At 35.4% G+C, this 12,318-nt stretch overlaps 1 protein-coding gene across 1 annotated transcript; it reads right to left on the minus strand.

Moving 5' to 3' along the window:
• Positions 1 to 2,363: 2,363 nt before the first annotated feature.
• LOC121976127 (O-fucosyltransferase 35-like) lies at positions 2,364 to 11,914 on the minus strand. The gene is made up of 9 exons (XM_042528134.1): positions 11,115 to 11,914; positions 9,720 to 9,839; positions 9,576 to 9,645; positions 9,413 to 9,483; positions 9,244 to 9,332; positions 8,434 to 8,566; positions 8,125 to 8,357; positions 3,586 to 4,062; positions 2,364 to 3,115 (listed from the first exon to the last, which is right to left on the minus strand). The coding sequence occupies exons 1-9, from the start codon at positions 11,613 to 11,615 to the stop codon at positions 2,911 to 2,913; spliced, it is 1,899 nt and encodes a 632-aa protein (XP_042384068.1). The 5' UTR covers positions 11,616 to 11,914; the 3' UTR covers positions 2,364 to 2,910.
• Between the last annotated feature and the right edge of the window lie 404 nt (positions 11,915 to 12,318).

Consider the following 12,318-nt stretch of genomic DNA (forward strand, 5'->3'; position numbering starts at 1 on the left):
GCTTGGCGGACAAGATCAAGTGGAGTAAGCTAGGAGTTGAAATTTGGCAAACAAGTTCAAATGGAATCAACTAGGAGTTGTAGCTTGACACCTTAGTCTAGATGAGTCAACTAGGGGCTGAGTGTCTAGACCCAAAGTACGTGCGAATAATTTTATATTTTCTTTCATACTCATTACATGTAACCAGTACAGGGAAGCAAGGTTCGATGGTTCTAAGCGAAGAGAGGGAGCCTGTGCAACTAGCTAGTGATAACTCTCAACGAGGAAAATCAGAGGATCCAAGCTACCGTATCTAGGTCTGGGCGACCACAGCATACGGTCGACCGAAGCAGCTTTCAAGAGACAAGAGACGACATTATCCAACAATCCGAGCAAGTCAGGTCAAGATCAAGTTTGACCTCTCTCTAGATGATCCTCCGCTTCATATACATTATCTAACAAATAAGAGTTGCAACCAAGTTAGAACCATTTAGACGACCAAACAAGGGCTATAAAAAGGACTTCGAGGCATAGCTTTGAAATCACCAATTCACTCTCAATCTCTTCATCTCTACTCATGTTCTTGAGCTCTCGTGAGTTCAGTGCTGCGACGACGACAAGTTACAACTCGCACTTCATTTCTGAGTGGCAACACCTAGAGTAACATTTCATTTATTTTTTGTGTCACAATATTTATTTCCATGTCAACATCATATCAAAAGTAAAAACCCTTATATATCTCCCCACTATCAAAAAACTTCTCAACAACTTCTTCATGGATCTCACATTTTTTCATTGTATATATTTTTTATCTCTCCTTCATATTTTACCCCATATATAATTAAATTTTTATAAAATTTAAATTCGTATTTTTATAAAATTTATCTCTCCACTATCATATTTTACCTTTGTGTGTGTATGTTTTTTAATAACAAATATTAAAAAAATTACTGATGACAGAGCACGCGAAGCCGCTCTGTCATTTGAGGGACGGATGAGAGGGAGGTTCATCCCTCATGCCACATCACCAGTGGCTTGAGCTCTCACTAGAGATGCTCCTAGGACATCCATAGTTGTAGAACCTCTCCATGAGCTCCTTTGTTACCACATATGCACCACGTCAAAAGTAAAAAAAATCTCACACATCTTTCTACTATCAAAAAACCTCTCAACAACTCATTCACAGGGACCGCACTTTTCATTATATATATATTTCTCTCACCTTCCTATTCTACAATTATATATAACTAAATTTTAATAAAATTTAAATTCATAAATTATTAATCATAAATTATTTTTCAAAATATTTTAATAATTTTAATTTTTAAATCAGAAATAAAAATATTTAATAATTTTTAAAAAAAAAAACAAAGAAGAAATGGAGCCGCTTCCTTATAGTTACACGAAGGAGCTCCCTCCACTATGGAAGGGAGCTCCTTCGCTAGAGCCATGTCAGTGGGAGCTCCGGATGCTCTTAACTTTTAGAAGAAATAGAGCAACATCCACTACCTCGCACTAATCTGGGACATAACCGGACTCGATTTCTAAGCTCCATATCCCCACTCGACATAGACAAATTCTTTTTGATTGCATATAATAATGAAATAAATAATCATAATAGGCAACTTGAAGAAAAAAAATTAAAAATCATTCCAAATTAGCACTTCAGCATTTAAAAATAAATAAATTAAAGAATAAAATCACTATAATAATTAGAGATATGATTTCTTTATTATTTGATAGTTTATATTTTCTATTTGGATAATAAATAAAAACTAATTATGTTTTTATTAAATTATTATTATTTAATATATTCATTTACATATTTATTATTGTGTCAAATCCAGAAAAGGAGCCCAGAGTTATGTAATTTAATCATATTAAATTATATTTTTTTACTCTTCTTTACGAGAGAGGTTACCCTCTTTGACGAAGCTGGTGTTTTATTCATCAGCCGTACTACATCAGGTGACAAAATACAATTGCAACCAACTTGTTCATGAAAAGTCTCAATGTGCCCGCTTATGCTCAAAGAAGCCTCTGTACAAATGCTCTTCTGCCCAACGAGTTAATGAAGTAGTTCTGAAATATGTTTGTTATATTTCTATAACAAATGATATGGCCTTTAATTTGCTCATGTTGAATGGCAAAAAAATTACTCATGCATGGATTACCAAGTCATATAATTTGAAATATTTATGATCAATCTGCAATTTGATTGTTTAATCTCCTACTTCAACTAATTAGCTAAATCTAATTAATGTCAGAATACACATGTGATTTGCTCAATACCATTGGTAAACCATTAACCTAGAGACCTTTAGAGATGATAATAGATGCATAAGCCCACAATCCTAACTGCAAGGCTTTGAACCAATGAGAAGTGAAACATCAACATTGCCTCAGACTCGTTAATTAACATGCCCATCTCAATTACATTGCAATTCGTTTATAGCAAACGGCAGTTTCAATAACCTTAGTAATTAATCTGCACAAAACTTTCAATATAGTATACAAGGGAAAAAAATTAAGTTCAATTTGCATGTGTGCTTAAAAGTAGTGATTACCTTTAACTGTTTCTATTTATGTAAGAAAACAGAAACATGTTAGAAATAATAACTGGAATTATTCAGCAGCATCGCCTTATATAATGTCGATGTTCAGACTATCCGCAGCAAGTTTTCTTCCAATGCCCACAGCAAGTTACTCTCCCTTGGACAATGCAATACTTTCATTTGTGCAACTCCGCATAACAGATGAATTTAAAGATTGAAATTTCTCGTAGTACTATATGTAAAGAATTTTTCTGGCTTCCAAATGAAAATTTCAGGATTGCTTTAAACAGATTTCTTGGAGCTTGAACTGCTTCAAGGGTGGAGGTCTTCATCGCCTCTTGAAAATGTGAGGAACAGTGGCCAGAAAACTACCAATCTATTCAACCAGATGCTGTTTCTTGCAGATGCATCCAGGTAGAGGATTGGCATAGAAGAACTCTTCCAACTTTGGAAACTCTCCAGGCTCCCTGAAATATGGAGCTCCAACTCTATCTTCATGTAGGTTCTTAACCTTTGAGCTAAATGTCTTCCATGAAATAATCCCATCATCAAACTCATCAACTAGTTTTATAAAGTTCATCCTACAAGATAAATACCGATTTTAGATTGGGCAACCTAACCTAGGGAGAAACAACAGAGATCTATTCATAAAAAATAATGGTAGAACTGTAAAGTGACAAACATAATCAAAGACAATAGGAATTATATTTAAGAAACAGATGTTACTAAGGTCAGATGGAAGCTGCCCTATTTATGCAAACAAAATAACCAAATATGATATCACTACACTAAACTATGAAAAAGCATGTGCAAGAGCACTTTACACGTCTATATTGACAAAGAAAAAATTGGCTTAACATGGTAATTCTACTATGTAAATGAATAAATAAATCCATGACTTGTTGAAGAATGCAGATTGGTGAAATCTAAGATAACAAGTTTGGAAAAATATGCATGCCTCTTGATGAAAATTAACATATTGCCATGACCTTCAGCTTGTTGTTGCTTATACATATGCTTGAAAAGTTTAAAATGAGAAAATTTTCATTACCGATCTGGGTTGATTGTTTTCCTGAAATTTTCAAACCTCCTGTGGCCCTGCACAGCCTTTGCCATATTTCCATCATAGGTGTAAAGGAAAGCATCACTTTCAAGAGCAACAATATAGTCCAAACCAGCCAGCATATTTTGGTGATCCCGTAACGGTCCAAGTTCTTTTTCTGATAGCAAAGTTGCATGTGAAAATATATTTGGGAAGTCATTAAGTAGATATTGCATGCTTCCATTTCCATAAGCTTCACCAGCAACCAAGTATATTTTTGTGCTTGATGGAAACCCAAGTGCTTTTAGAAGGAGGGCAGTCTCTCTTGGTGTTAAAGGGCAGCCACCTAAACTCCTCCGTTCAGTTCCATTGATTTCCTTCTCTTTCCAATGACTTACTTCATAACGCATCTTTCGAAGTTCATCATCTTCTCCAGAAGTCAAATTGAAACTACAACCAGTAAATGCCAACATGTCCTTTTCATATCTGGCAAAAGTTGAGAGATCCTTGTAAAAGTTATAACAAGCTGGGAGTACACATTTTTTTTGAAAAGTATAAATAGAGTACTTTACATGCATGTCTATTTTGACTCTCAAGGCCAATAAAATTCTTCAGGAGATGATCCCCTATAAGAATTTCATGGGAATAAGATTGAAATTATGTGATTGGCAAAAGCAAACTGAGTAAACTTGGAAACCAACAACTAAAGTTTAGAATCTATTGTTTATGGATTTTGTTGGGAGTGATTTATATAGTAAAAGATTATTTATATAAGCAAGTATATTGAATTGCAAATGACAAGGGCTGTTAATTTGGAATTCCTAGATCAGGGTTTCTTCACCAATCTCGATGAGGGATGCTGCAAGTTTGATCTTGTTGAAACTAAGGTCCTCCACAAATGCAATGTTCCAAGATAAAAATATAAAATTGCTATCTTTACTACAGCTCAAACTTTTGGGAAAAAGTTACTACATCAAGTTTAACATGATAATAGAGCAGAAGATCTAGGATCTGGATACTACTAGTTTAAAAAAAAGGTATACCTCTACATTAGGCTGAGCATGAGGCTTCATGTTTAAGTAGGGATATTCCACCCATTAGTCCCACATGGACAAATACAATGATACAATATATAAATATAAAATTTGTTCCTTTCCTAACCACTCAAGTTTATGGGAACAATGATTAGCCAATCAACTTTAGCACATTTAATGATACTACTTACCTTCATCTAACCATCTTATAGAAAAACTCTAATCTCCCTCCATCCTACTACTTTTGCTTCACCACTCGATAATGAGCATACCTTCATTAGCAATCAATTTTATTCAAAGTCAAAGTAGGTTCCATCCTCTAATTGCTAGTTTTTAAACGATGTTCTTAGGCCAAGCACAATTGGGTCTCCCTTAGAGTAGTTCATCCGGTGTCATGCCCAATTGGATACTATTGCAATAGGGTCATACAAGGCACAAAAGATAGGCCAAACCCTGGCCTAGCATTAGGTCAAGCACGGCAGGTAAAAGTCATGTTTAAACAAATCTCTAGAACACTAAGATAGTAAAAAAAAAACCAAGATTGCTTATAACTAATCAGTAGAGCAAATGGACATCTTTTTATAGTTGCTGTCCAATACTTAATTACTTATACTAAAAAAAGACCTACATACAATAAAAACAAGAACAACTAAGAAGATCATGGGTTATATGATACAAATTAAAATTTTATTTTTTTTCTGCCGGGACTTCATAAGAGTATTTCAGTAGATTCTTTTTAGATAAATTAGTTATTTAACATAAGTTTTAGATTCAGTAATTGTCTTGTAAGAGAATAAGGGAATTTATTCCAAGTTTGATCATGCCCATTTATGTACTAATCATCTCTTTCATAATAAAACTTCTCTTTGATGAATTCTGATTTTAGGGCTAGATCAATTAGTATCAAAGCAAACTCAGTTAGGATGATTTAGTCCTTATTGATTGGTTACCTCTCTTGTGCACAAGCAACAATTTCCTATTTGCACAAACCTTACCCACATGACTTCTTTTCCTAGTGCTCTCACGATTGTCTACTGCAGTTCAGCACAACCCATGGCGCCGTCCAAGTTTCACCTTGCCCCCAACTGAACTCTTCAGTAATAGACCCAGCGTTAGGAAGAGCTCACCCAACAACTGCACGTGCGACATCCTTCTCCTGCACTATCTCTGCAATGCCATTCTTTCTGTAAGATCCCTACAGAAGTCAAATCACCTCTGCCAAGGGCATTTATACCAAAGAGGAAGACCTTCCCTCCTACGCATATGCATTCTATGCAGCCTATTTACATCTCCACCTAGCTCTTTATCTCCAAATCTTCTCAACAACCTGACATAGACACCCAGCAAACCTGATGTTCTACCACTAATCTTTTACCACCTGCAAATTTGTTGTTCCTTGGTGGAAGGAGGATAGAAGATATCTTCATCTCAAAATACCTCCTAACCTCTCTCAAAGCCCCAAAGTCTATTACTATAGTCATATTAACCAACAAGCCCCTTTGACGTAGTGAGCCCTCGCCTCCTCTTAGTATTAAGTATTGAATTTGATCCAAGACTTGAAAGAGGATAAATCTTAAGTTCTACTTACACCCTACTTGATCTAGATCTATGTCGACCGAATTTGATGGTGAATAAGCCTACATCATCTCAATATAATTGTTCCTTTATTTCCATGCCTAGAGAAAAATAGATCATTTTCATGAGACAATTATTGATCTAGACCTAACCTTCCTAAAACATCACAAACAGAAGAGTCCCTGATACCACAATAAAGGGAAAAGAAGAGTAGATAACATTCAAAAGTAGAGGTAAATAAAAACTAACAAGAAAGTTGCTTGTTTACCCCTAAAAAAAATTACATAACAGGTTGGACAGAATACTATGCTCCAGCTAAAGGAAAAGTGTTAGAAGTTATTGAAGGTAATAGTTCTGTAAGTTTAGGCCAACATGATAGATAGTTTTTGAATGCCATGTTCGAGATTCATATATGATGTAATATATTTTTCTCTCAACTGAAGAAACAACTATCTTGGCCACAAACCCAAATAGACGTTATGATGGCAGCACTTTTATTTGTGTAATTAATCATACCTGAGAATGCATCTTCTGGGCACAAGCTAACAGGCTATAATTTAACATTGTTAATCCTATCATTTCAGCACCTAAGCAAACTTTCATACCTCAGCCATGCAGAGAGTTTAACCATGATTAACAGAGACGATATACACATCACAATTGGATGATCAAAAAATCTAAAGTATTAATCATATCAAATTGGTAGAATCCGTGAAATTGGAGTTGCTAAGAAAATTAAAAGAGTAAAAGGCTTAAATTATTGAGATAAGAGATAAAAAAAAGATGTTCGACTATAATAATGATTCATAATATGTTATGTCATGAAATAGTATCATTAATAACAAAATATAGTTAATGAATAGTAGAACTGATTAATAAGATCAGCATAATATCAGCAATATCATATTATTCTTATTATTAGGTTACAAATATCAATAATTATTATTTGATAAAAACATTTTAGGAATATTGAATGAAATTATTAAACTAAAAGTAAATCTTTAAGATTATTATAGATAATAAACCATTACATACTTTATCAATATAGAATCAATATTTAAAAATATAAAAAATTACTATCACACTAATCGGTATAAAGTTATTAAATAATATTAGATATGAATTTATTATTTTAGATCACAAGTTATTTTGTTGTTATCGCAAAATCAGCCAGTCAAGAAGTACTGGATTTAAGGTAGAATACTAAGATTTAGCTAGATGTTTTACTTTATACTAGAATTATCTCCCTCTATGCACTTATTTATAGTAAGATTTATCGAACTTTTAGTCAATTTAATTTATTTTGTAGTGGAGTGTATCTTATTTCTAGGTAATTTCTTCACATCTCTACTTTTTTAAACTTACCCATCAATCTATGTAAGAATCAATTTTTTGACAATAAACAAATTGGCATTTGTCAGTATCAATCCAACTAAGGTATTCAAATTGGTATTAACCACAAAAGGGTGGAGCGGGTGGGGGTCCTTATGTATATACCTAGATCTTGACTTAACCAATACTAAGGGTTTCTTCATGTCATGTGCACACCTCATTTGTGCACATAAACAACCCCTACAGTAAGCATTACATCCTTCACCAAAGATAATCGACTTGCAATTAGTTCACTGATAGCTATAACAAGTTTCCCTTCTCCTTCAACACCAACATCATACCATACAATCAAGCTCATACAAGCCACAACTTCTTGGGTCAAGTGTAATAGAGACCCAACCTAGGATTATAAGGGAGAAACAAACCATAAAATTGTTCTAGCACACCCCCCAAATTCAATCATTGACGAGTAGGCAAAAATTTACCCCATAGGGTTCTGGGTTCACAAGTTGATCTCATTGTAATCATAAAAAAATGAACCAAAAATGCGCAAACCAAACAAAATAGAAATACTAACGATCAAGAATGGCAAAAACTCAACACTTGCCTTAGATGGAGAGCAAGAAAAGGACTTCCATCTTGGCGCATTCTTGAAACTAACATGGATCCAAGTTCCTGAATTGAGGATGAATATTTTAATGCTTGGTAGTCAACATGACATCTTAACTTCTGAATGGAGCTTGGGAGATCATTATTTGCAAGTCGAGAATCTGTGTGAGTGAAATATATAACTTTGTGGCGTTTCAAAAGTGGCAGGACCTCTGTTTTATAATAACTAACCTGCAACAATTCAGAAATTTACATTTCTATACAATGAAAGTAAATGAAATTTCATTGCTCAAGATTCAGATATAACCTTGGACCACGAAATTGGAGTTTTTAGAAAAGGCTCAACTTTTGTATATGCAGCAGGCAATGTTTCAACAATATGTACTTCATCCTTGAGGGAATCAATGAAATGTTTCCAATCAAAAAGATCCTTGAAACCACTGGAAAATTCAATAAGAAAAATATGAGACTTAGACTCCATTTACTGTGGTAGAAATGAAGGAAAGAAAAAAAAAAGTGAAGATTCAAATCTTCCATCTGTTGTTTATCGGAACAGATAAACTTCAAGAAGGAATGTAACAGATGAAAATAAATAAAACTTTTGGGGATAAATGGCTAGATTTTTGGTGTAATTACACTGCATATCTATTTCTTATAAACCTCATTTCTCATAAAAACAAACCCTAAATACTTCAGATGCTTAGTGCACCCACAACAACGCTACCATATTTTTTTCCAATGATATCCATGCAGGTTTTGACCCCACTAAGTGGCATAAAGACTTAGTTGTCGTTGTCATTATTGACATCTGTGCAACTTACATTGTGCACACAACAGTACTGCATCAAGGGCACTAAAGCCATTTGGGGATATTTAAAATTTGCATCCTTCTTGGCTTCCATCCAAGAAGCATTTGAAATCATACTTAACAGATTTTTTCACCTTTTCACGTAACAACATCAACAAAAAATTAAATGAGATCTATCCTTACTACTTTGTATCCTTCCTATATTCTTTAGCTGCCCTATTTTCCACCTTTTCAAGTCCAAAATTTTAATAAGATTTATTTAAGGAAGCAAAACATCATCGATGACACAGTGCTGATAAAAAGAAAAACCTATTGTCAGCCCAGTAGGAGTTATGATCAAGGGATGGAAGAACCAGTGTTGCTTTCATGATCTTTGCAACAGCAACCATATCACATATCTGCAGTCAGAAAATAAACTTGTAATCTTTTCACTAAAAGTTTCAGAACTCTAATTACACCAATAGGAAAGTATTCAGACCCCAAATCTCATCTGATTCAAACCTCCATTTGCATTAATTAGAATGTATCCATTCGTTTTTGCATCGATCTCTGGTAGATAAAAGATTAACAGAGAACAGTTGATATATATTATAGACTTCTATAGAAGAGTTTGAGAACACATTAACAGAAAACAATCTTACTCTTTTTAGTTGTATGATCAATACACTTAGTGAAGTTTTCACTTTTTGGCTTGGCCCATATACCTGAGTACTGTAAAAAGAAACATTTGCATTGATATGGCCAAGTAAGGAAGAAGTTAAGATCTACAAGAAAATGTTCCTTGCCTGTGGACTATTATGAATGCTTAATGGAATGGTCTTTAAAGTTCGCTCCCTGTCACTAGAACTCCTAATAGCATGACTGCTGGTAATTTCTGAATTGAGATGTTGAGCGCGAGAGAGTTCCTAGTAGTATAAAACTAGGTTATAAGTATCATAATATCACATTTACAAATTGCATTCTAGTTTCTAGATACAGTTTCAACTGCAGAAAGTGCATAGGGTGTATGTAATATAAAAACTGAAGTAGCAAGAACTGTATCCAAGCACTTGACTACCAGTATGTGCTTGAAAGAAGTTAGCAGTACTCATAATAAGTTCATAAATTGCACGAAATAACAAGGTTTAGTCAATGAAGTATGAAAGCTTATCCAAACAAAGAAAACATATATAGAGTGAACTGAAGATGCATTTCTTCTCACTGATTACCATTCCAAGCAAAGCTTTTGTCAAATAATGCCGACTTTTAAGATTATGGATGTAAGTTAAGAGAACTAGTCCAAGTTCATCAATAAGCAGAAGTTCATGCTGAATTGCTTCCATTTAAAGTCAACTAATGTCTATTAGCATGGCAATGCAAAAAACAGTCTATATGGTGTACAAGTAATAATGAAGCAACCTGCAAACAAACATAAATCAAAGAGAGACTTTCCAGCCAAAGGTAGTTCTTTTTCTAGGATTGCAACTTTACGAGCAAGATTCCTCAACTCTAAGGTCTACATGAGTTCGAGTACATTGGATCGGTTGCTTATAGTCTTGAACTTTCGATAGAGTGAAAAATATATCATTTGTTTCACGTATATTCCCTAAATAAGAAATTAGGAGATGAGTTCACTCCGCCACTACATCTACATGAATTGAATACAAATGAGGAGGTCAAATTTCAACCTTGAGCTATTTTGATTCCATATCTTGGCTAAATAATCCAATAGTCAAATTATTAATTTAATGGGTCAACCTAGTTATCAAAGATGGAACTTCGAAGCTATTTGATAACAGTTCAGAGAAGTTATCCATCTTCGTTGCTGATCAACCATGAAGAAAAATTTATTTTGAAGAGGGGAAGGATAATAAAAGCCTGAGAAGGCCTGATTCACATAATTTTCAATCGTTCATCTTTTTTCATTCTTTTTGTAGCCAATGTCTCCATGTCTACAGATCATCAAATGTTTTTTTTGGACAAACAAAAGGATAAAGCTTTTGCCTTTTGGTGGTATATCATTCCAAGGGTTCATCCTCTTTATCTCTAATCCTCCATTATAATCTCCCCAGATAGTATCATCTATCAAATGCTTGAGCCTCGAGAAACAGTAAGGATAGGGCACCAAAGTGAAGTTACGAAGTAAATTCCATCTACAAAGCCACAGTTATGTCGCTCAGAGAATAAAGGGGAAAATTCACCTGATAATTCCTCACTGTGTCAGACATGCGCATAGAAAACCATCCGCTAGCAAAGATCTTCGCAACCCCGAGCACCAAGCAAACACTGATGAAAACCAAGAACAAAAAGTTGGCAACCTTTTTGCTCTCCCGAGAGCCCATCTCCACTGGGCCGCGCTGCTTCTTTCCTAGAATGGGCACGCCTAACCGGAACCGCAGGTTCTGCTGATGATGATGGAGAAGAATGGAGCCCGCACCGCCTTGCATCCTTTCCCCCGCCGCCGTTGCCGCGGAAGGAGATTCCGTCGTGTCTCGCACGGGGCTCCCGGGATTTTCCGCAGAACCCGTCCTGGGTGAGTTGATCTGCAGTTCGATGTCCCCGCTCCCGGCCGCTGCCCGCTTGAAGGAATGCGTTCGCCGCGTCATGGATCCGGCGTAGCGAGGGCTGTTGACGACCTGGTTGTGGGTGCCATCAACGTCGTGGTGGTGGTGGTGGTGGTGGAATTGAGGTTGGTATCCCATGGGATCCCGAAGACCAGACCCGCCTTAGGGTATGGAAATCTCAAAACCTTTCGACTGGTTGCGGTACACGGCAGGAGAAGGGATCGGGATCGGGATCGAGATCGAGATCGACGGAGAGGTCGGCAACGGCGGCGAGGGATCTGAGAAAATTAGGCGATTTGCCACTTTCACTTTGGCTACGTTTGTCGTGGGATGCCCATGCTATTTAATGCTACCGGCACGGTGTCACTCTTTCGCCGGCTTTCTCTGTCCTGACTCTTGCAATCGCTAAGTGCGCTTCCACGAACGTCCAACCGGATCTATTTGTAAACGCGCATACAAATTCAAATAAATATCATTTCGTGATTGGAATTGAGTAGCAATCCAACTAACATTCAATCACAATAAATACGATGCATGTAGATTATATTAGAATTAATACTATTATACTATTATACAATTTTTATAAAAAAAATTAAACTAAACATCTATATTATTTATTCCTAACGTCTACGAAAATAAACATTAAATTTTAAGAATTTCTTAATCAGATATTCATTGTCCCTTCATACTCTTCTCTATTCAAAAGGAATATCAAATTTCTTATTAGATTTGGAGAAAACTATCCACCTTAATTAGAAGATGAGCTGACTTCTTGGTGCATATATGCAGTTGAACTTTTTAGGTAGGTCAGAGCTCATCTTGAGTAGGTTTTTATCCAATC

Source organism: Zingiber officinale, chromosome 4B (assembly GCF_018446385.1).
Source record: "Zingiber officinale cultivar Zhangliang chromosome 4B, Zo_v1.1, whole genome shotgun sequence".
NCBI lineage: Eukaryota > Viridiplantae > Streptophyta > Magnoliopsida > Zingiberales > Zingiberaceae > Zingiber > Zingiber officinale.

What these genes read in the sequence shown, in the direction of transcription:
- LOC121976127 (XM_042528134.1), bottom strand. Translation starts at nt 11,615, where the DNA reads ATGGGATACCAACCTCAATTCCACCACCACCACCACCACCACGACGTT. An exon ending in TCCTACTGGGCTGACAATAG is followed by an intron (nt 8,567 to 9,243) that starts GTTTTTCTTTTT and finishes TGAATTTTCCAG; the next exon opens with TGGTTTCAAGGATCTTTTTG. An exon ending in CTCCAATTTCGTGGTCCAAG is followed by an intron (nt 8,358 to 8,433) that starts GTTATATCTGAA and finishes GAATTGTTGCAG; the next exon opens with GTTAGTTATTATAAAACAGA.